At 47.0% G+C, this 19812-nt stretch overlaps 6 protein-coding genes and 1 non-coding gene across 7 annotated transcripts; 5 read left to right on the forward strand and 2 right to left on the reverse strand.

Moving 5' to 3' along the window:
• Window positions 1-1998: 1998 nt before the first annotated feature.
• On the forward strand, window positions 1999-2916 carry MYCFIDRAFT_65266 (uncharacterized protein; the record flags this gene model as incomplete). The annotated part of the gene is made up of 1 exon (XM_007924512.1): window positions 1999-2916. The coding sequence occupies one exon, from the start codon at window positions 1999-2001 to the stop codon at window positions 2914-2916; it is 918 nt and encodes a 305-aa protein (XP_007922703.1).
• Window positions 2917-3440: 524 nt separating this feature from the next.
• MYCFIDRAFT_83628 (uncharacterized protein) lies at window positions 3441-6392 on the forward strand (the record flags this gene model as incomplete). The annotated part of the gene is made up of 2 exons (XM_007924698.1): window positions 3441-6146; window positions 6303-6392. The coding sequence occupies 2 exons, from the start codon at window positions 3441-3443 to the stop codon at window positions 6390-6392; spliced, it is 2796 nt and encodes a 931-aa protein (XP_007922889.1).
• A 355-nt stretch (window positions 6393-6747) lies between these two features.
• On the forward strand, window positions 6748-7650 carry MYCFIDRAFT_65264 (uncharacterized protein; the record flags this gene model as incomplete). Its single annotated transcript, XM_007924511.1, has 2 exons — window positions 6748-6783; window positions 6838-7650. 2 exons carry the CDS (start codon window positions 6748-6750, stop codon window positions 7648-7650), a joined length of 849 nt encoding a protein of 282 aa, XP_007922702.1.
• Window positions 7651-7752: 102 nt separating this feature from the next.
• MYCFIDRAFT_83626 (uncharacterized protein) lies at window positions 7753-8880 on the reverse strand (the record flags this gene model as incomplete). The annotated part of the gene is made up of 3 exons (XM_007924697.1): window positions 7753-7963; window positions 8023-8231; window positions 8501-8880. Coding segments are annotated over 3 exons (800 nt in total), but the record flags the coding sequence as incomplete, so codon positions are not given.
• Window positions 8881-9600: 720 nt separating this feature from the next.
• MYCFIDRAFT_t22 lies at window positions 9601-9703 on the forward strand. The gene has a single exon. It is a non-coding gene; the product is annotated as a tRNA-Met (tRNA).
• Window positions 9704-9980: 277 nt separating this feature from the next.
• MYCFIDRAFT_214291 (uncharacterized protein) lies at window positions 9981-11460 on the reverse strand. Its single transcript, XM_007925596.1, has 2 exons — window positions 10701-11460; window positions 9981-10640 (listed from the first exon to the last, which is right to left on the reverse strand). Exons 1-2 carry the CDS (start codon window positions 11407-11409, stop codon window positions 10153-10155), a joined length of 1197 nt encoding a protein of 398 aa, XP_007923787.1. The 5' UTR covers window positions 11410-11460; the 3' UTR covers window positions 9981-10152.
• MYCFIDRAFT_172284 (uncharacterized protein) lies at window positions 11438-11904 on the forward strand (the record flags this gene model as incomplete). The annotated part of the gene is made up of 5 exons (XM_007925597.1): window positions 11438-11470; window positions 11509-11608; window positions 11640-11756; window positions 11793-11832; window positions 11868-11904. 5 exons carry the CDS (start codon window positions 11438-11440, stop codon window positions 11902-11904), a joined length of 327 nt encoding a protein of 108 aa, XP_007923788.1.
• Between the last annotated feature and the right edge of the window lie 7908 nt (window positions 11905-19812).

Here is a 19812-nt window from a genome sequence, read left to right on the forward strand (position 1 = left end):
GATTGAATTGAAACATTCGAGCTGACCGAAATAGATCACCTTCTACGCCGAAGGAGACAGAGTACCGTGTCATTACCCAAATCGCGCCTTCCCTTGTCGCAAATGTCCGGTTCCACCCTACTGTCCCTCGGTATGGCTTGGTCTTCAAGAACTTTGAGAGCGGAGGCACGCATGTCGTCAACTTGCAGTTCATTGACTGCATCTTTGATGAAGGCGTATGCGCCGTCTGCTTTGACGACTGCCAGCTGATGAATGTGACATTTTTGCGATGCGACTTTCGCGGATTCGGGTTCAACAAGGTACAACTGAAGAACAATAAGTTTACCGAATGCGTCTTCCCCAAGGAAGGGGGCTGGAAGAATCGAGAAGTCACCGCAGGGTCCAAATATCAAGGTGCGACATTCACCTCATTTGAAGGAGATACAGTCCCGAAAGAGCTGGATTTTGAACGCCCGGGCCAGGGTATGGACCACAATCAGCACCCTGAGAGCAAAGCGGCATTCCCAAAGCTCAAGGAGTACCAGCAGCGATCAATGAGCGAAGGACAGGCAACAGGTTGGGGAGTTCCGAAGGGCTCTGTCTACGATGAAGGCGAGGAATACGTCAGTGCACCGGCGGTGCTCGATCCGCAGGACCCGGCAGTGACTCTACGCCCGGGTCTTGAGCTGGATAACACACCGTCTCGTGGCTTGAGCATGAAAGCTGGCCTTGGCGAGCGTTACCATCTGGCAATGTTTCGCAATTGCACGTTCGAGAATGTTCGGATTGAAGAATGTTACTTGGACTCTGTCACGTTTGAGAACTGTACCTTCCGCAACTTCACCCTCATCAACGTGGTCATTCGCAACACAGTCTACCAGGATTGCGAGTTCGGCGATTGTGAGTGGAAGAATAGGAGCATACTTCATACGGTGCCCCAACACAGAATGCGCTATCTGCAAAACGAGATCCGTGACGCGAAGCCAAAGCGACTCCTTGATCAGGCGGAGTATGCGAAGCAGAAAGCCAGTCGTAACGAGTACGCGATAGGCCTCGTTTCAAAAGGCGAGGTCGCTTACCGTAACGGACGTCGGATCAATCGAAAGGGCCTTGATCAGACGGCAGCAGTACTGAAAGTGCAGGACTCGTTGGAGCCTGGCGATGTTTCAGACATCGTGGCTGCTCCCGAAGGTGTCAAGAAGGAGGAAGCTACCACGTTCTCCACGCCGAAGTTCTTCTAAGTGATTGTTGGGATTTGGAGGAGAAAAATACAATGGTTCTCCGCTTGAAGACTAGTGTGCTATGCAGGGCATGTTCTCATGAAAAAGGGCTCGAGGGAGATGTTTGCCAGTAGGCAGCTGGTGACTCACACTCGGGCATAGCATAGACGCAGTAGCTCATTCTCCGCTCACAACTTCACTCTGTGCTTCGAGAGTCGTAGTCAAGTCGTTCTGCTCTCTACACATCATGCCGAGCTTTCGCAAGTGAGCTCTGAATCGATTCGAGTGCTCGCTAATCAGCTTCACTCTCTGCCTCGAGTGTCGTAATCAAATTGTTATGTTTCCCATGTATCACGCAGAGATGACGCAGGTGAGGTCTTGGTCGGTCCGGTATGCATAGGGCCTTAGGGATTGATAAAGGTGTTGTCGGCAGCGTGATAGAATTCGGGCCCGCGGAAAGGAAAAGCACTCGCAGTCTTGAGATGATGAATACCGCGCGGCCCGATACTGATTCCATCTCGTCTCGTTCTCGTTCTCGTCGGTCGGTGTGGCGGTGGTGTCGCACCAAGAGAGGGTCCAGCGTAGCTCAGGTTCGGGCCCGAATTTTGAATGTGAGGAGGGAGCGAGCAGTGAAGAAGGAAGAGCTCGCAAGCCGCATTCATGATATATGAAGGAGAGCCTCAGTGGCAATTACGAAACGTCATCAGAAGCACAATACCAGACTTTTGGAAGCAGTGGAAGATTTCACGGTCTCCAACACTCCAACCCATCCAGAACAAGTCCGACGACGCAAACGACCATGTATCAAGCACAAGTCCACTCCTGGGGCTCCAATCCCACATGGACCAAAGTCCCAGACCTACCTCCGCCCGGGCCAGAAGAACTCCAAGTCAAAGTCCTCGCAGCCGGAGTCCCTCGCGTGGTCAGATCTCGAGCATCTGGAAAACACTACTCCTCGGGCTCCCTCCCACACGTCCCCGGCCTCGACGGTATCGGCATCATGACGTCCACGAATCAAAAATGCTATTTCTTCTCCATGACTTCCCCAATCATGTCCGAATACCTGAACCTACCGAAAACTTCCGTCATTCCTTTACCAGATGATACGGATCCCGTACATTTCGCCGCTTCCATCAATCCTGCCATGTCGAGTTGGATGGCGTTGAAAGGCAGGACGAATGGACTGGAGGACGGTTTCACATGTTTGGTTCTTGGTGCGACGAGTGCGAGTGGAAGGTTGGCGATTCCTCTGGCGAGAGCGCTGGGGGCGACGAAGGTTGTCGGTGCTGCAAGGAATCAGCAGACTTTGGATACTCTAGGCCTCGATGCGTCGATCATCATCCAAGACGATGTGGAAAAGACTGATTTCAGCCATCTTGACGATGTGGATGTCATTGTTGATTACGTTTACGGCGCGCTCACGCTTCATCTTTTCCGGTCGCTAAAGACCCCGAAGCCTGTGCAATATGTTCATGTTGGTGGGCTTTCGGGGGAAATGGAGATGAGTGTTCCGGGTGAGATTTTGAGGTCGAAGGACATTACGATTCGTGGGAGTGGGCCGGGAGCGTGGAATATGAAGGCCTTCGTCAAGACGTTGCCAGAATTGTTGGAGGCTGTGTCAAAGGTGCCGAAGCAGGCGACGAAGGTTGCGAAGTTTGAGGATATCGAGAAGAAGTGGGATTATCAGGGGCCGGAAAGGCTGGTGTTCGTGCCTTGAGGGGATGGCTAGGTGACGGAAGTGATGAATTGACCGCAGTGGACGCCTACATAGATAGATCAGTAGTAGTACTTGCATCTCCGCACAAGGTTTAAATCGAGAGAATGAGTGAATATGTGTCATATCTCATATCCAATTTGAGGGCTCCAACGCCGTGCTTGTGATGACGGGATGAAGCACAACTTAGGAAACGGAAATGCAGGGGCCAGCAACGGAGCTGAGTCCTGAAAGTGTAAATCTGGGATTGAGACACTTGTTCGGAAGATGAATGAAAAGTCGAATGAGCTCCGCGATTCGTCGCCTGATCGCTCGTTACTAACACACTGGACACTTTGCACTTACACCACGCAGTCTCTTAGCTTCGAAGGATCTGGAACAGCCATCCCCATCCTCTCGCTCCACGCACACAACTTGCGATGCCTATTTAAAGCTTTACGATCGACCAACCCTCCAACCCACACGATCAACTCGAAGATCGCACACACAGCACCATGCTACCTCCAGGACGGCGGCGCGCTGGCGCAATGTCGCCGCTCATCATACTGATCGGACTTTTCTTGCTATTCGCGACCACAGCCAGAGCCGCAGTTGTAGGCATTGACTTTGGAACACTCAACATCAAAGCTGCACTGGTCAAACCTGGTATCCCACTCGACATCGTCTTAACCAAAGACTCGAAACGGAAAGAGATTGCTGCGCTGGCTTTCAAGCCCAATCGAGACAGCAAAGGCAAGATCGTGGCTGCGGCGGACACTTTTCCAGAGCGAGCCTATGGAGGCGATGCTCTGGCTCTACAAGGGCGTTTTCCAAGCGAAGTATTTCCCAATCTCAAGTTGCTGTTAGGACTACAGCCAGATGAGGAAGGAGCGCAAACGATAGCCACGTACAAGGCCCGTTATCCTGCCCTGCAGGTAGAGCAGGTGAAAGAGCTTGGAACGACCGTCTTCAAGAGCGCGGCTTTTCCAGATGATACCTTTCCATTCAGCGTCGAGGAGCTGGTTGGCATGGAATTGGCGAGCATCAAGCGAAATGCGGAGCATATGGCTGGCAAGAACAGTGTGGTAGAGGATGCAGTCATCACGATACCACCATTCTACACCGCCGATGAGAGACGAGCCATCGTGAACGCTGCCAACTACGCCGGACTAAATGTAATGAGCCTGATCTCTGACGGATTGGCAGTTGGACTGGATTACGCCAAGACTCGCACTTTCCCAGAGGTCACCAAAGGCGAAAGCCCAGAGTACCACCTGGTCTTCGATATGGGTGCAGGATCGACATCTGCTACTCTCTTGCGCTTCCAGAGCAAAAGTGTTAAGGACAGTGGTCGCTTCAACAAGACAGTGCAGGAGGTCGCGGTCCAAGGTGTAGGCTACGACAGGTCTCTTGGAGGCGATGCTCTGAATCACATCATCCTCGATGAGCTTGTCACAGAGCTCACGAAGAAGTCTGATGTCGAAAAGAAAGGAATAACAAGAAAGGACATCAAGGCGAATGGTCGTGCCATGGCTCGTCTCTACAAGGAAGCAGAGAGAGCACGCCAAGTCCTCAGTGCCAACACTGATGTCAACATTGGCCTAGAAGAAATTCTGCCAGATGTCGACTTCCGTACAAAGCTTACAAGAGCGGCTTTCGAGAAGCTGGCAGAAGACTTCGCGGCACGTGTCGAAATCCCCATCACAAAGGCACTAAACATGGCAAAGCTCAGCATGAAAGACGTAAAGTCGGTCATTCTTCATGGTGGCGCCTTACGCACACCCTTTGTTCAGGCCAAGCTTGAAAATGTGGTTGATGATCAAGCAAAACTCAGAAGTAGTGTCAACCCTGATGAGTCGGCGGTGTTTGGTGCAGCATTCAAGGCTGCAGGACTGTCACCAAGTTTCAAGGTCAAGGAGATCCGCGACTCTGATGTTGCAGTTTATGCAACAAGCCTGACGTATGTTGACAGTGGAAGCCAAACTCAGAACCCACTCTTCGAACCGGACTCGCCTGTCGGATCTGGCTCCACCACGAAGCAAGTCAGCTTCAAGGACAAGCAGAACTTTGCATTCGGATTTGTCCAGAATGTCGCCGGCACCGACCGACCAATCTTGAGAGTGACCGCTGACAACCTCACCGAAACGGTAACTGAGCTCAACAAAAGGGCAGGATGCCCTAAAGATGATATGAACACGAAATTCAGTATCAAGCTTGGAGCTCACCATGGATTACCTGATGTCATCGCAGGGAGTGTGAGCTGCGAGACCGATGAGACCGTTAAGAGCGGCACCGTGGGAGATTCTGTGAAGGGCTGGCTTGGTCTCGGCAAGAAGAAGGATCAAGAGCCCCTTGGCGAGGGCTTGGAAGATGATGGCCCTGTTGAACAAGTTGAGGCCACGCCATCGTCTTCTGCAACGACCACCGGCACCAGTATCTCGTCTGAGACTGCCAGCGCGGTACCCAAGAAGCGTGTAGAAGTGATTCCACTCAAATGGTCTACGTCACCAGAAGGACTTCCGCAGCCAGACCCAGCACAGCTGGCGAAGACAACGGACCGATTGAGGGCATTTGATGATTCAGACAGAGCTCGATTACAGCGAGACGAAGCACAAAACGTGCTGGAGGCTTTCACTTACCAAGTCCGCGATTTCCTTGACAACAAGGAGAACATCGCAATCAGCACAGATGCCGAACGTAAACAACTCAGCGCTAAGCTTCAGACCGTGAAAGACTGGATGGAGTCCACCGATCTTCAAAAGGAGACCACCGCTGCATTGAAGGAGAAGTATCAAGAGCTGAAAAGCCTGGTCGATCCTATCAAGACCCGAAAGTCTGAGGGCATTAGTCGACCAGGACTCGTCTCGACGCTTCAAAAGAACCTTGATGATACTAAGAAGCTGATTCTCAAGGCTGAGCAGCAGGTGGAGAAGGCTAAGGCCTCTGCTTCTTCCGCAGCATCGGCAGCAGCATCGAGCGCTACTGCTGCGCCGTCAAGCGATGTAGATGACCTGGAAGAGCCAGAGGTCAGCACTGCTACTCCTTCGCCGAGCAGCGAGCCTAATCCACTGGCAAGCCTAGACCTCAGCGAGATCAACAAGACGTATGAGGAGGTCTCGAAGTGGCTTATTGAGAAGCTCGCTGAGCAGAAGAAACTTCAGCCAAACGACAACCCCGTACTTCTTGTCAAGGACCTCCAGCGCAAAGCGGCCGACATGAAGAGATCAATGGACGACTTGGCTGCCAAGCTCAAAGTCCTCAACAAGCCAAAACCAAAGCCCAAGCCTTCGCCCAAACCAAAGGCTAGCAAGAAGCCAGATCCAGCAGAAGCTGATGAGCCAGCTCCAGCTGAGACGCCAGTAGAAGTTCCGGAAGATGTACCAGTAGAAGAGCTGCCCAGAAATCCAAAGGGCAAGGGTCGACCTGTGAAGGGAGACGAGAGTATTGAAGACATGCTCAACTGGGCCAAGAAAGGCGACCAGAAGCGTGATGAGTTGTAACCTGCATTGTAGCGATAAATATTAAATGAATATAGATGATCACACGCATTGTTATGGTATGCTTACTTGCCTGTTGTGCTACTCACGCAAAGCTGTAAGAGGTCTGTCTGATGGTTTACAAGGACAAGCGAGCATTCAGGCATTCTGCTGTCACAAGGTTGATGGAGATGGAGGGCATGGTTCTCCTCTCGGGTAAGCATTTCCACTTCATCAGGACTGCAGGTCCACCATGCCGTGCAGCACACCAACGTACACATCTACCTACTACATTGATTACTCTCACCAATAAAAAACACTGGAGAGGCTATGTTCTTCAGACAGCCAGCGTCAATAGAAGAACAAGATTGATACCAAGATGGAAGGACGCGTTGCCATTGTAACTGGAGCTTCAGTTCGCGGTCCCACTCTACTGCTACTAGATTGACACATGCTAATTCTCAAGCAGTCCGGCATGGGCGAAGCTCTAACTCGAGAGCTAGTTTCCAAAAACTGGATCGTAGCAATGGCCGACCTTCACGAGAACCCCCAACTCTCCCAAGACCTGCGCAGCAACGCAAAATTCTACCAAACCGATGTCGCCGACTACGAATCCCAAGCCAAAACTTTCCATCAGGTCTTCCAAGACTTCGGAAGAATCGACGCGTTATGCGCAAATGCGGGAATCGTGGATCGCAGCTCGATTTACATTTTAGATGCCAGAGACGAGGATGCTGATACAATTCCCCCGGCTCCAGACCTCATTTGTACCGATGTGGACTATAAAGGTGTCGTCTATGGAACACAGCTCGCGATTCACTTTATGCGGAAAAATTCCCCTCGGCCGGGAGGTGCGATTGTGGCTACGGCATCCATTGCCGGAGTGCATCCTCACCCAACATACCCCGAATACTGCGGCGCCAAAGCCGGAGTCATCGTTTTCGCAAAAGCTATTGCGGGAGTTTTGAAGGCGAAGGAGAATATTCGGATCAATACCGTTTGCCCGGGGATTGTGAGCACGCCGATCATTCCGGCGGAAGTGGTTGCTGTGCAAAAGGATTTTTTGACGCCTGTGAAGACGGTGGTGGATGCTTATGTGAAGTTGTTGGAGGATCCGGCGATTTTTGGGGAGGCGATCGAGTGTTCGGCGACGAAGCATTTTTTGGTGCCCCAGCCGCCGATGTGTAATGGGAGTGTTACGAGGAGGGCGGTGACGGTGTGGGAACCGTTGTTTAAGAGTATGCATCATGAGATTTCGGGGTTGGAAGATGCGATTGCTTGAGGATTGATTGGAATTGAGTGCGGAGCGATTGTATAGTTTGTGGTTTCCGGAACTCACCTTTCTTATAATGGTCGGGCCTCGAATTGACGATCAGCGTAGTACTTATACACCTTCGCACACTTGACCCGCAAGTGCTTGCCTTTCCAGATGAAGTAGATGGCAAAGGACAAGATCACCACACCAATTGCTCCGATGGTGTTGAATGCATTTGTCATGCCGACTCCAGCGATCCATGCCGGCATTGCGAAAACGAAGATTGTGCTGAAAGTATTTCGTACGAAGGTCAGAGCCGTGAGAGCATCTCCAAGGATTTCTATATTGAGGTCAGTATGAAATGATGAAAGCTAGGTTCGAGAGTGGGCATAGACCTACCTCCGTACGCATCTAGCATATAAGTGAGGGCTAGGGACTGCAATGGCGCAGAGCCGAAGTTGCAAAGGCCATATGCTACAGCCACTTGACTCCAATCCCATCCATTGTTCAGTGCATAGCCAAACCACCAAGCTCCAGCCAGTTGAAATGGGATGAAAGGTACGAAAGTGTAGAATCGGACCTCCGGTCCGTAGATGCCATTGTTTGCGCTTTGAGAGCATGACCGCGATATAGTCACTAAGCGGTCCACAGACTATGCTGCCCAGACTACTGCCAATGAATGGAGCCAGACTCATCAGCCCAATCTGGGACGAGTTAAAGTTGTATGGTGGGTCGAGCATATATGTGGAGAGGACGGTTGTCATGACTGTCGACCAGGCAGGCAAGCAGAATCGCGTAGACTAGTGAGCAGAAAAGCACGCCAGGAATCGAGGCCAGAATGAGAAAAGGCTGCCAGGAGTGTCGAGAGAAGCTGTACCAAGATCCAGGTGACGTTGTCGTGAGCGAGAGCTTCTGGAGATACGTCTTCCGTGGAATGTTTGGATTGATGTGTACGACGCTCATGTTGCGATCTGAGCGTGATTCCAATTTTTCATCTGCTTCGATTGGAGGCTCGGCGGCCTTCTGCTTGTAGTCTCCGTGGATGTGGCCAGACACAGCAGGAACGGTTGTGACGCTTCCTTGTCTACCCTCCTGGGTCTCGACATGTGTGAACTTCGTCTCTTCAAAGCCGAGGACGAACATGACCAATTGCAGAGCGAAGAATATTGCGCACCACCACTCAGAACTGAACCCAAGCTCATCGCCGAGAGGACCCCAAGTCGGCGAAGTTGCGTTGATGAAAGCAAATACCATCATGGCGTAGAAGCAGGCAAGGAAGTAATTGATCGTCTTTTGCCATTTTCGGCCAATTCTAGCTTTCAGTCAGTACACTTTGTTCATTGTCTTGTGAGAATCTCCTCACCAGCGGATCGTTTGGGTTATCTGTCGGTCTTGGTTGCAAAACTATCTCTGCATTTTTCTCATCACCGCCTAAAAATTGTGCTAGCTTGACGGTTCCTGGAGGCCAAGCCGGATCGCAGAAGCCATCATAGTCTGCCATTTTGCTGGTCATGAACGGATACTGCGAAGGAAAGTAGTCATACAGAAGAAATCTGGAGCTTCTCTTGCGACGCGAGATATGCCAGTATAGTCCGCTGCACAGAAGGTTCACGCGAGAGTCATTGCTGCATATCGAATCAGTGTAGCGAATGAACTTAGCTGTAGATAGCAGGACTTGCATTCTAGATCCCCTGCTGAGAGGCAAACAGTCCCGGCATATCAATCCAATGGCGTCTGTATAAGAGACAGATAAGGTCCCGCGCAAAAGTCATGCAAGTCATCATGGCGGGGCCAGTATACACTCTCAGCATACGAGGCGCACAGAAGTGGAGCAGTTGGCCCGACGAAGACTTCCGAACTGAAGTGAATGAGCCTTGGCGCCCCTCTTTTGACTGGCGCACCTCAATTCCTAGCTCTTCTACAAACGCTACATCATATACAGATAGCATTGCTGAACTGTCCATCCAATCAGCTTCTGCCCGGATAGTATAGCGGTTAGTACATCGGTCTCATACCACCGAGTATGATTGAGCATGGCTCGAGGAATCCGAAAATCTGAGTTCGATTCTCAGTCCAGGCATTACCTGAGTCGTCCAAGGCGACTATACTATTTTTGTTTTTGAACTTCCATCCGATCTTTCTTCTCGCATCTAGGATGTGTGTTCTTGATATTTTGCCAATAATGATAATAGCGGGCTTCCCTTCCTGCCATTTGGGCATGTGAATGGTGACTGCATGCTTGTACGAAGTGATTTGGTGCTGGAGGATATATTTTTCCTGCCTCGGTGTTAATGACAGGTAATGTAAGAGCCATGTTCTCGCAAGATGTATTGAGCACAGGTAGAGAGATGGTGGAGCAGAGCAAAGGTTATTATTAGTGTCATCGCTCGTGGGGAACTCATTTCATCAGGCGGTACAGCAAGGTTGGCTGACGCTGACGAGACCACTCGCTCCAGGCAAGCATATTACCGACGCCAGCAGAGCTAAACTATTATTACACAATATCATTCCACTCACCCGCCACATTTATTAAATTACAGTCTGCGTTGTTGCGGTCTCATCATCACTCTCACTGGAATGACTGGCGCCAGCAGTCGCCGATAAATCGACCGGATCATTTTCCTCAGAGGCTTTTGTGACTTGGGCCGCGATTTTCAGAGCATCTTCAAAGGCAGGCCAGTCCATGCGGCCGCCGCCACATTCTGTGGCCACGCCAAACTGAAGTCCGGGAATAGTCTCCTTCACAGCCTCGATCATCTCTTCTGTGAGTTCTTTTTTGTATTCGTGAACAAGGCCGAGGTAGACATCTGTACCATCGCGTTCGATCAAAGGTAGGAGTTCCTTCAGTGGCGACAGATACTTGGTCAGACCAACCTCCGGTCGCTGCACAGCAGACTTTGGGACAGGCATATGGAAGAAGTTCATCGGATGGGGAGAGGCTTCCATTACTCGCTTCTGGCGTTCGACCACCACGGCCAAAGATTTGGGTTCGTGCCAATGCCGATGCTGCATGTCACCTGTGTAACAATCAGTCAGATATCTATACAACGTGCGCTCGAGAAAGACGGCAAACGTACCGTAGCAATTGTGCATTCCAAGCTCGACATCTTGATCGACTTGGCTGCAGAACCTCACGATGTAGTCTGTGCAGTAGTCTTTGACGTCGCCGGTCCACCAAGGCTGGAACCACAGCAATCCATCGTTCTCCTTGACGTTCTGCGGGTCTGTGGCCTCCCAGAATGCTGTGTCTGCCGCGATATCCAACTGGAAAGCCAGATCTTGGTGTGGAATTGCGTCTTGTATCCTTCTCATGGCCTTGAAGAGCGCGGCTTCATAGATAGGTTCCACGCGCTGGATAAAGGCTTTCTGAACGAATGGCATGATGACATTGGCAACCGTTGGCAGCGAGACCTGGAACCTCACACCTTCTGGGATGACGCGCTCTTCACGAAGCTTTCGAAAGACTTCATAGCTTGCAATGGCAACGGTGTCGTAACCAGTCTCGATGTCTGCATTCTTCAAGACTTCGACGCCCTCGTCGATCTGCTCCGGCGTAAAGTCGTTGTTATTGATGGGTGCATTGTGAATGAAGTGCGTCTTCATAGCGGGGTAGACATCAAATGCAGCCGCCTGAAAGGTGGTGAACAGCTGGCGGTTGCCGGTCTCGCCGTCCGGTATGCGCTTCAGTCGATTGGGCACAGCGGCGACGCATTGTCGGAAGACTGATTCTGCATCTGGCAGTGGTACGCTCCCGACAAGATGGACACCATGCACCGAGCCTGTCATTGCGATGCTTTAATCCTGGTCAGAATTGATGACTGCTTCCTCAGGAAGTCCCAACGGAATGGTGTAGAGTGCTAGCAAAGGAACAGGTCATGTTGGAAGAGTCAGTCCCAGTCGCGACAAGCAAATCAGTGTCTCGCCACGAGCGGCATGGCCGTGCATGCAGCCATGGGTGATTCTTTGCAGAGAACTACAGGTGATGGTGTGCTCGGCTGCCAACAAACGAGAACAAGAAGCAAGGATGACAAGCAGTCGCGGGTTTTCGCCTTGCTTCTGGGCTGGAACGGTGGAACCACTCTTGTCACTTGTCTCCTGTCTCCGATGTGGATGTGGAAGCTCGTGGCTTGGAGGTGAGCATGCCCTTGACAGGTAAACGTTGACGCTAGACGAGGTGCGTGCCGCCACGGACTCTGATTCTATTACTATGTGCCGGCTTATTCTTGTCAGTACGGCCCGTAGAGCCTCTCCTCTCCTAATTTGGTCAGCTCAGGAGTCTAGGGGTGGATTTGTATATAGAATCAGGTGTTTCTTCCTACTTATAATCGTTAAATAGAGAACAATCGTATTTCAAGCCTCGTACGCGTATTCTAACCGTTTCTAAGAGCTATATAGTAATAATAGTACTAAGACCGACTCGTACGACTGCTAGTAAGGCTCTAGTACGATTAGACTAATAGATAGCCTTAAAGAAGAAGGTAATAGAGCTTCTCGATAAGCTAATAAGTCCGCCGCTAATAAGAGGTAGTAGTACGAGTATAACGAGTTAAAAGAGTAGCTCCGCGAGTCGGTCTAGCGGCGGCAAGAAGGGCAAAGCGACTACCGTAGAAGAGCCTAATCTAATCGATAGTCCCTCGGTACTACTAAGCAAAGAGACCGTAGTAGTACCGGCGGAGGCTTTACTAGACCCCGTAGTAGTTCGGGTTAGTTTGGTTTAGTTTACTAAGCCGAAACTCTAGTTTAGTTTAGGTTGGTTTGCTAAGCAACTATATAAGTAGCTAGTTCGAACTATATAATTTATCGGTTTTTAAGAAGTGTACGAATGTATACGTAGCTTTAAGCAAGCCCTTTATAAGACTTAGTAGTATAGCCGGTAGCGTAGCCGGCATTTTTAGTCCTTAGTACTTATAGAATTTTCGAATCCTACTTAGGCTACGTAGTTGTATAAAGGTACTTATATAACCTCAAATCTATAGACAATTAGCTAAGGGCACTAACTAATCAAAAGCATACATATACGTATATAAGGCATTATAGTTTAGTTCGGAAACTACACTCCTTAGGTATGAATTTTATCCTTTCGTTTACGGTTCAATTCCCTAACTGCTTAGTAGAATATCTTTATCTAGATCTAGGTAGAACTCATCGATTTCCCTAGAAGTCCTCCTCCTTAAGAAGTTTATACACTTTCCTACCGAACTATTCGACAATATTAAGTACTAGGATAGCTCCTCCCTCGGTATCGGCATAGTATATAAAAGAGCTATAAGGCAGCTCTACAGAACGTTCTACTAGTCACTCGCTATACTAAGGCCGAATGCTAGTTCGTTCCTTAGAACTCTTAGTTATTTAGGAGATATAAAGGATAGGGCAGGTAGTAACTTCGTATTATATAAGGAGGTAGAGGCTGCTATAGAAGAGGCCTTCAACCTATAGAAGATAGTAAAAGATATAGAGGCAGCTATAGGTCTAGGTACCTAGTTGAATTTTCAGTAGGTAGAGTATAAGGATATTTAGAGGGAGTATTAGGTAGAGTTGCGAAGGCAGGTGTATAATATACTCTAGAAAACAGGGATAGTACCTATAACTATAACTATTAGGCTCTTCAACCTTCCTTATTTTTCCCTGTTTTCTTTTTATAAAAATCTAAACTAATACAAATCAACCGGAATGTCTATCTTCTTTTAGTTCTTTAAAAAACCTAGTAGCGTAGCTAGTAGCGTAGCCGGCAGCGTAGCCGGCAGCGTAGCCGGCAGCGTAGCCGGCCTTTTTACTCCTTAGTACTAACGGGATTTTAGGAGACTTCTATTCCGTACGGCTAATAAAGTATACTATACTATATATATATGCTTAGAGAGTATTTAGAGCGCGGTATGCAGCGCCGTATAATAGCGGCTTATTTCGTATATAGAAAAGCTTATAGATAATACTACGAACATCCTTTCTACTAGAATATCTATCCTACCTAGCACCGTCTCGAATATAGACATTCTAGCCTTTTAGAATCTAATCGAGTGCTTTAAAATCCTTGTCTATAATCGTTATACGCTTCGCGTAGATAGCTATAAGGTTAACCGCTAAAATAGTATTAGTATAGTCCGAAAAGAGGTAGAAGAGAAACATATATTCGAAGATACGAACTAGGTAGGCTTCTATAGCCTCTTAAAGGGCGCCTATCGCGGAGGCTTAGAAGCGAAGATCCGTTCTATAATCCTAGGCAATTTCGCGAATAAGTCGTTAGAAAGGAGTTTTACGGATTAGGAGCTAAGAACTCTTCTAATACTACCGAATCTTACGGAGGGCTACGGCTAAAGAAGGATTAGTAAAAAGACAGTAAGAATGCCGGCTACGCTGCCGGCTACGCTGCCGGCTACGCTGCCGGCTATAAATAGGACTTACTTCCTAGGCGCTATCGACGCTTCGTATAATTGCTACTAGTAGTAGAAGCGCTAGTTATCGTCTTACGTAGAGCCTTGCCCGCCGTTGTCTTACGCGGAGCCTTGCTCGCGACGCCCTTTCTAGCACCGGAGCTAGCGGCAGTAGTAGCAGCCCTCTTACGTTAATATACTATGCTCGTTCTACTATTTCCGGTCTTATTACGACCCGTAGAAGCACTAGGTCCCTTCTTACGAGGCGTCGTAACTTAGTTAAGTAGACTCGCTATTATAAAAGTCGTCGAATTGAGGAAAAAAGTGCGTTACGAAGGTATACGAAGGCGCGCGCGGAGCGAGGGTATTGCGGAGGTAGTAGATATAGAGCGTAGAGGTATAGGTATCGATACGAAGGTTGAATATAGCGGTAGTATCGCGGTATCGCTAGGCAATAGAGTAAGCTTCGCGCAAGCCTATATTATAGTAACGTTAGAGTAAGGAAAGAAGGCAGGTACGGCTAAAAAAGGTAGGCACGGCTAAAAAAGGCAGGTACGGGAGACTTTGAAATATAGCCGGCATATATAGCCGGCATAGTAATAGGCGAAAGCCTCCTTTTAATAAATAGCCGGCGTGATAATAGTATCTTACTATAGTATAGATATTCTTTAGTAATGCCTTTACTAGCTATAGTAATCTTATAAGTAACCTAGGCCTATTGCTAGTAAATATAAGAAATATTAGGTAGGCTATACTAAACAAGCTAGTCATTTAGTAGGAAAAGGCCTACTACCGTCTCTATATGCCGGCTACGAGTGCCGGCTATCGCTCTAAATTCAACTCTGCCCTATCTCGGAGGCTAAGGTACTAAGCGGAAACCCTATAGCTTATATTCACTCGGTTATCGCGGAGCGCTTACAGGTAAGGTATTAGAAAAGAGTATAAAAAGTACGAGAAGAGTATCCTAGGATATAGGTCGTAAGTAAATAAGAGTAGTACGCCTAGTTATTTATATAGTACGTTACTCTATACGACTAAGAGCCTATATTATCTTATACTTCGCTTATAAGACCTCGACTCTACTAGTATACTATCGATCTCTTCCTCGGTCGCTAATACGCTATCTTAATTCTTCTTCGAGTTACCGGACTTAGTACGTATCTATAGCTATACAATAGCGCTACGCATTATAGAGAATTTCTCGTTAAAGTTTCTCTCTCGTAGGCTTGCTATCTGCCTCGTAGTATAGAGGATTAAAGTGCTAATGCTAAAGAATCTCCTTATAGTTAGGATGCTAGGGCTCCTTAGGACCTTTGTGTTTTAGGTCTAAATAGAGACGTATTATAAACGTTCTATCGCCCTTTCGCTTACTACCCGCTAGGTCGCGATATACGAAGAAACTAATCTAAATATAGCTCGTCTCTATAATAGCCGGGTAAATATAGAGCGCTAGGTTTCTACTTCGTACCTTAGATTTAGGGACGGCGCGGAGATAAAATCAGAAATGTAGCCGGCACCTATAGCCGGTAAAAGGATACGAAAATAGGCCTCCTCCTAGGTTAATCTAACGACTAAATACAATTTCCAACTAATCCGCTATAAACCGACGCCGAATTTTAGCTAGAAGCTGTATATCTTTATTTTAAAGAGTAACCCGCTTCGTATAGATAGTAAGGAGGTTTAAAAGCTTAAGCTCGGTTACGAGAAATGCCTCCGTAGCTTCCTAAAGAGCACTAATCGCCTTAGCCGTAAATCGTATACTAGACAGAAATCTAATATAATTTCTCGGACGAGTCGCTAGAAGGGAGTCTTAAGGATTAAAAGCTCGGTCCCTCTTTTGTTTTAGAAAAGCCGGATCTAGCGAAGGGCAATAGTACCTAGTTTAAAGCGCCGCTTCTTTATCGTCGAGTCCTACCTTATTCCCTTTCTTTTAATAGAAAGATAACTTTTCTTCGCGATAGTCTTCGTCCGCCTACTCTTTTTAGCCTTCTTCTATCTATCTATAGCCTTCTTGTTTTTCGGTACTGTTTTCCGAGGAACCCCCTTCCTTCGTATATACTACGGAGAGCCTTACTCTTCCGATATCTCGTTCTCGCTACGGTCTCCCTATACTTAGCTTACTTTACCCTTACCCTTTAGCCTCTAAAGATATTTATCTACGCGTTTAGGCGACGAGGGTATATCGGTAGGACCTAGAAAATTAATAAGTATATAATCGTAAGGAGATATTAATGCTTCTTGCCTTCTAGAACAAATAGTCTTCTATTAAACCGCCTTATTAGGTTATCGTTAGATTCGAATAAAGGATAGTAGCTTAAGGAAGGGGAGGTAGCCGGCTTAGGAAGGCCCGAAGAGCCGAATCCTTAAGGCATATTTGTTTTTAAGAATATAGGGAAAGGGAAGAAGGAGAGGAAGAGCGAATAGAGAATTAGAAATAGTCCGTAGGTAAGCGGGGTCGGTTGCTATAGCAACTAGTCTGTTTAGGTCCTAGGAATTCGAAACACATTTCGGATATATACCGGCTATATACGCCGGCTATATTACCTTATATATAAACGCTTCGTCTCCTTAAAGCTACTCTAAGCCTATATACGTTTCCGCTTCTCGACCCGGTATCGCCTTCTACCTCCGCCCTCCTCCTCTTCGTTATCGCTAATTAGGGTTTCGCTTAGACTAAATTTCGTATTCTCTTCGCGCTCCTAGGTTTCTTCGATCTTAAGGTTTTCTAATTCCTCGATTAACTCCTTTAGTATAATCTTTAGTAACCTACCTTAGCGATTCTAGTAGAGGAGATAGTATCGGAATACTATAATAGATTCGAAGGTAGTAGGCGAGTATATTCGATTAAAGCGGCCCTAGTAACGAGCGATACTAAAAGACCTCTTATAGCCTATACCTACGCTCGGGATAGCGAGGACGTCCCGAGCGACCGACGCTATCGTTAGAAACTTAGGCTCTAACCGCTATTATATAGCGAGAATATCGTCTCTAAATTCGTCTAGAAGACCGGTAAGATCTAGAGATTATTAGCCCTCTTTCCGAGCCTACGGGTTTATACTTACTCGCGCGCCGATAGAGATCGAACTCTTCTTTATTTACTTTAGTAGTTGCTTCCTCTTCTGCCTCTACTTCCTACCTACGAAACAGGTATAATATCGGAGCCTTCTAAACCTTCTTTTTCTTTATAGGAGCTGCATTTAGACTAGTTTCTTTCCGACGCTCGTAGAACATCTTTTCTAGAATAGTAGTCTAGTAATGCTTCGGCTATACCTCGTCCGCCTTCTATTCCGGCCTCTACTAGTATATATCCTTTTCTACCGGGTTAAGCAAGTACGTAACGCTATAGATATCCCCGAACGAGTTAAAGGTAGTACTATAATATTTATACAACTTAGTATAGGAGGTGTCTATAGCTTTCGTTATAGCTACTTTCTAGGGAACGCTCTTCTTAGCTAGCTTAGCTACGGTTTCCTCGAGCTCGTTAAAGAGCTAGTTGTAGTACGTAAAGACAAGGTAGATCGTCGGTCCTTAGGTTCTTCTAATCGTAGTAGTAACCTTCGCGTAATGCTTACTAATATCGACGAGATACTCTGCTTAGCGCTATTCGGCGGCGGTAAGGCCGAGCTACTTAATACCCTCGGAACTCTAATAGATCTCGAGAGCGGTACGTAAAGTATATCCCCTCGTAACTATATAGAAAGTCGAATCGAACTAGGTCTTAACGTCTTAGGTAAAACAGAGTAGGCGCTAAGGAGGCCGCTTTTGCTATCGCTTATTCTATGCGATATTCTAAGTATCGGTTTTAGGGCGCTCGATTAGGTTCTTTTAAATAGCCTCGAATCGGTTACATCTCTATAAGCTCGAGTTCGTATATATTACTAGACGACGAAGCTAGAGAAAAAGAGTTAGAACTATACTAGGTTGCCGGCTATAGGTACCGGCTACGGACAAAAGTTATACCTTATATAAAACGAGAGCGAGGCTCTCTACCTTATCCCGTCTTATTGCTATAATAAGTTTCTCGACTTTCGACTTTGCTTTATCCTTATCTAGGATCTTCTATTAGTCGTTGTTTAATAGTACAATTTTAAGCGTCTTAAAGAGGGCTCGGATCGCGATTTGAACTATATAAGCGAGGTAGAGAAACTTCTATAGGGATATAACTAGCAACGACGTCGGCTCCGATTTAATAGGGCTAGGGCTATTAATAGGCTCCTCTTTATCGTTATTATCGTACGTATTGTCGTACGTATCCGGAATCGTAGCGAGCTTAATATTCGGAAGATTAAGCTAGATTGTAGACCTTATAATCTCCTCTACGTACTCGACCCTATCGATACAATTAGTAATTTTAAAGACATATACGAGTAAATTATATATATAACGCCTTATATAATGTTCGATTATTACTAGCGTTGTCCGTAGTAATCGAGATTAGTTTCGTTATTACGCTAACCCTATCTATTACCGTATAGACAAGCTTCGCTATATCCTTACTAGTATAGGAACCTAGAATTTTAGGGAATCCGATTATAAGTTCCTAGAGTTTCTAATCCGAATTAATAAAGTATAGTATAATCGAGAGGAAGGAGGCTCTTATAGTCTAGCTTAACTAGCTATCGATAGCAATAGCTACTCGGCGAGTATTACGGAGGATCTCCCGAATGTCGTCTAACGTAGCCTCTTTATTCTTTTCGAATATAATACGCTAGGTTATCGCGCCGAGAAATAGGGGAGGGTAGTTTGTAAGATATAGGTATATCTTCTATATAGACTCCCTTTCGTAGAAGTCTTCCGGAAGACCGTTTATAGCTAGTATTTCGTTTGCTAGTTGCTTAAAGTCTTCGGGGGAGAAATCGGTAGCCTTTAATCCTAGAGCTTCCTTAAGCGTAGCCTATAATAATTAGCTAGATCTCTACGGTTGATTTAGGTAGCCGGAATCTGTAGCCGGTAGCTATAGCCGGTAGCTATAGCCGGCATTTTAGAAGACATACCTCTTTCTAGAACGCTGTATCTATATTAACTCTCCTCTCTTCTTAAGATTCCCGATACCGTTTAGAATAGAGATAGTTCGTAGGCGATAAGTTCCTATCCCCTAGTTTCGGGTGTTTTAAGATTAAACCGTAGAAGTTATAGACAATTACTAGTTAACCTTTAAGTCGAGAAGTCGTATAACGGTGCAATGCCCCCTCTATAAAGAACTTCTAGAATGTATCCGTTCGCTCCTTACTCCCCTATCGTATCGAGTACTTCTAGAGTTTATACTCCTTCGAACGTAAGTATAAAGGGAACTATATCTTATAGACCTATTAATTGAACTGCTCTATATACTCGGGTTTCTAAAGATACGCCTAGCTAGCCTTTTCGAAGATTTCCGGGTTAATACTCGATATTCTTATATCTCCGAACAACCTTCTACTTAGACTCCGTAAAGGTAAGGACTAGGTAGTAGTACCCTATAATAAATTCCTACTACTAGGATTCGGAGAGGATAAATCTAGCCCTAATCGTAGTCTAGGACTCGATAGGCTCGAAGGTGAGTATACGACCTCCTCTCGACGTTGTCGCAATCTCGCTCGTATACTAGACTGTTTCGACTATCGTCTCGTTATTACCCTTCCTAGTATAGCGCCTAGTGTATATACAATGTCGGTTAGTATGTTTTAAGGTTTCGTACGGTAAGGTAAGGACTTAGGAGTAGTAGATATATACTAGTAGCTATAGAGAACACCCTTTCTTTTATAGTATCGTATCGTTAGGAACAGCTAGGTAGTAAATAGCTAGCTACCTTTTTTTTTTGTTTCCTAGCTACCTACTACTA

This window comes from Pseudocercospora fijiensis (genome assembly GCF_000340215.1).
Source record: "Pseudocercospora fijiensis CIRAD86 unplaced genomic scaffold MYCFIscaffold_2, whole genome shotgun sequence".
Classification (NCBI taxonomy): Eukaryota; Fungi; Ascomycota; class Dothideomycetes; order Mycosphaerellales; family Mycosphaerellaceae; genus Pseudocercospora; species Pseudocercospora fijiensis.

Excerpts from the sequence above, each read along its gene's own strand:
- MYCFIDRAFT_214291 (XM_007925596.1), bottom strand. The coding sequence starts at position 11,409 with ATGACAGGCTCGGTGCATGGTGTCCATCTTGTCGGGAGCGTACCACTG. Across the intron at positions 10,641-10,700 it reads TGGAATGCACAATTGCTACG|GTGACATGCAGCATCGGCAT; the intron begins GTACGTTTGCCG and ends ATTGTTACACAG.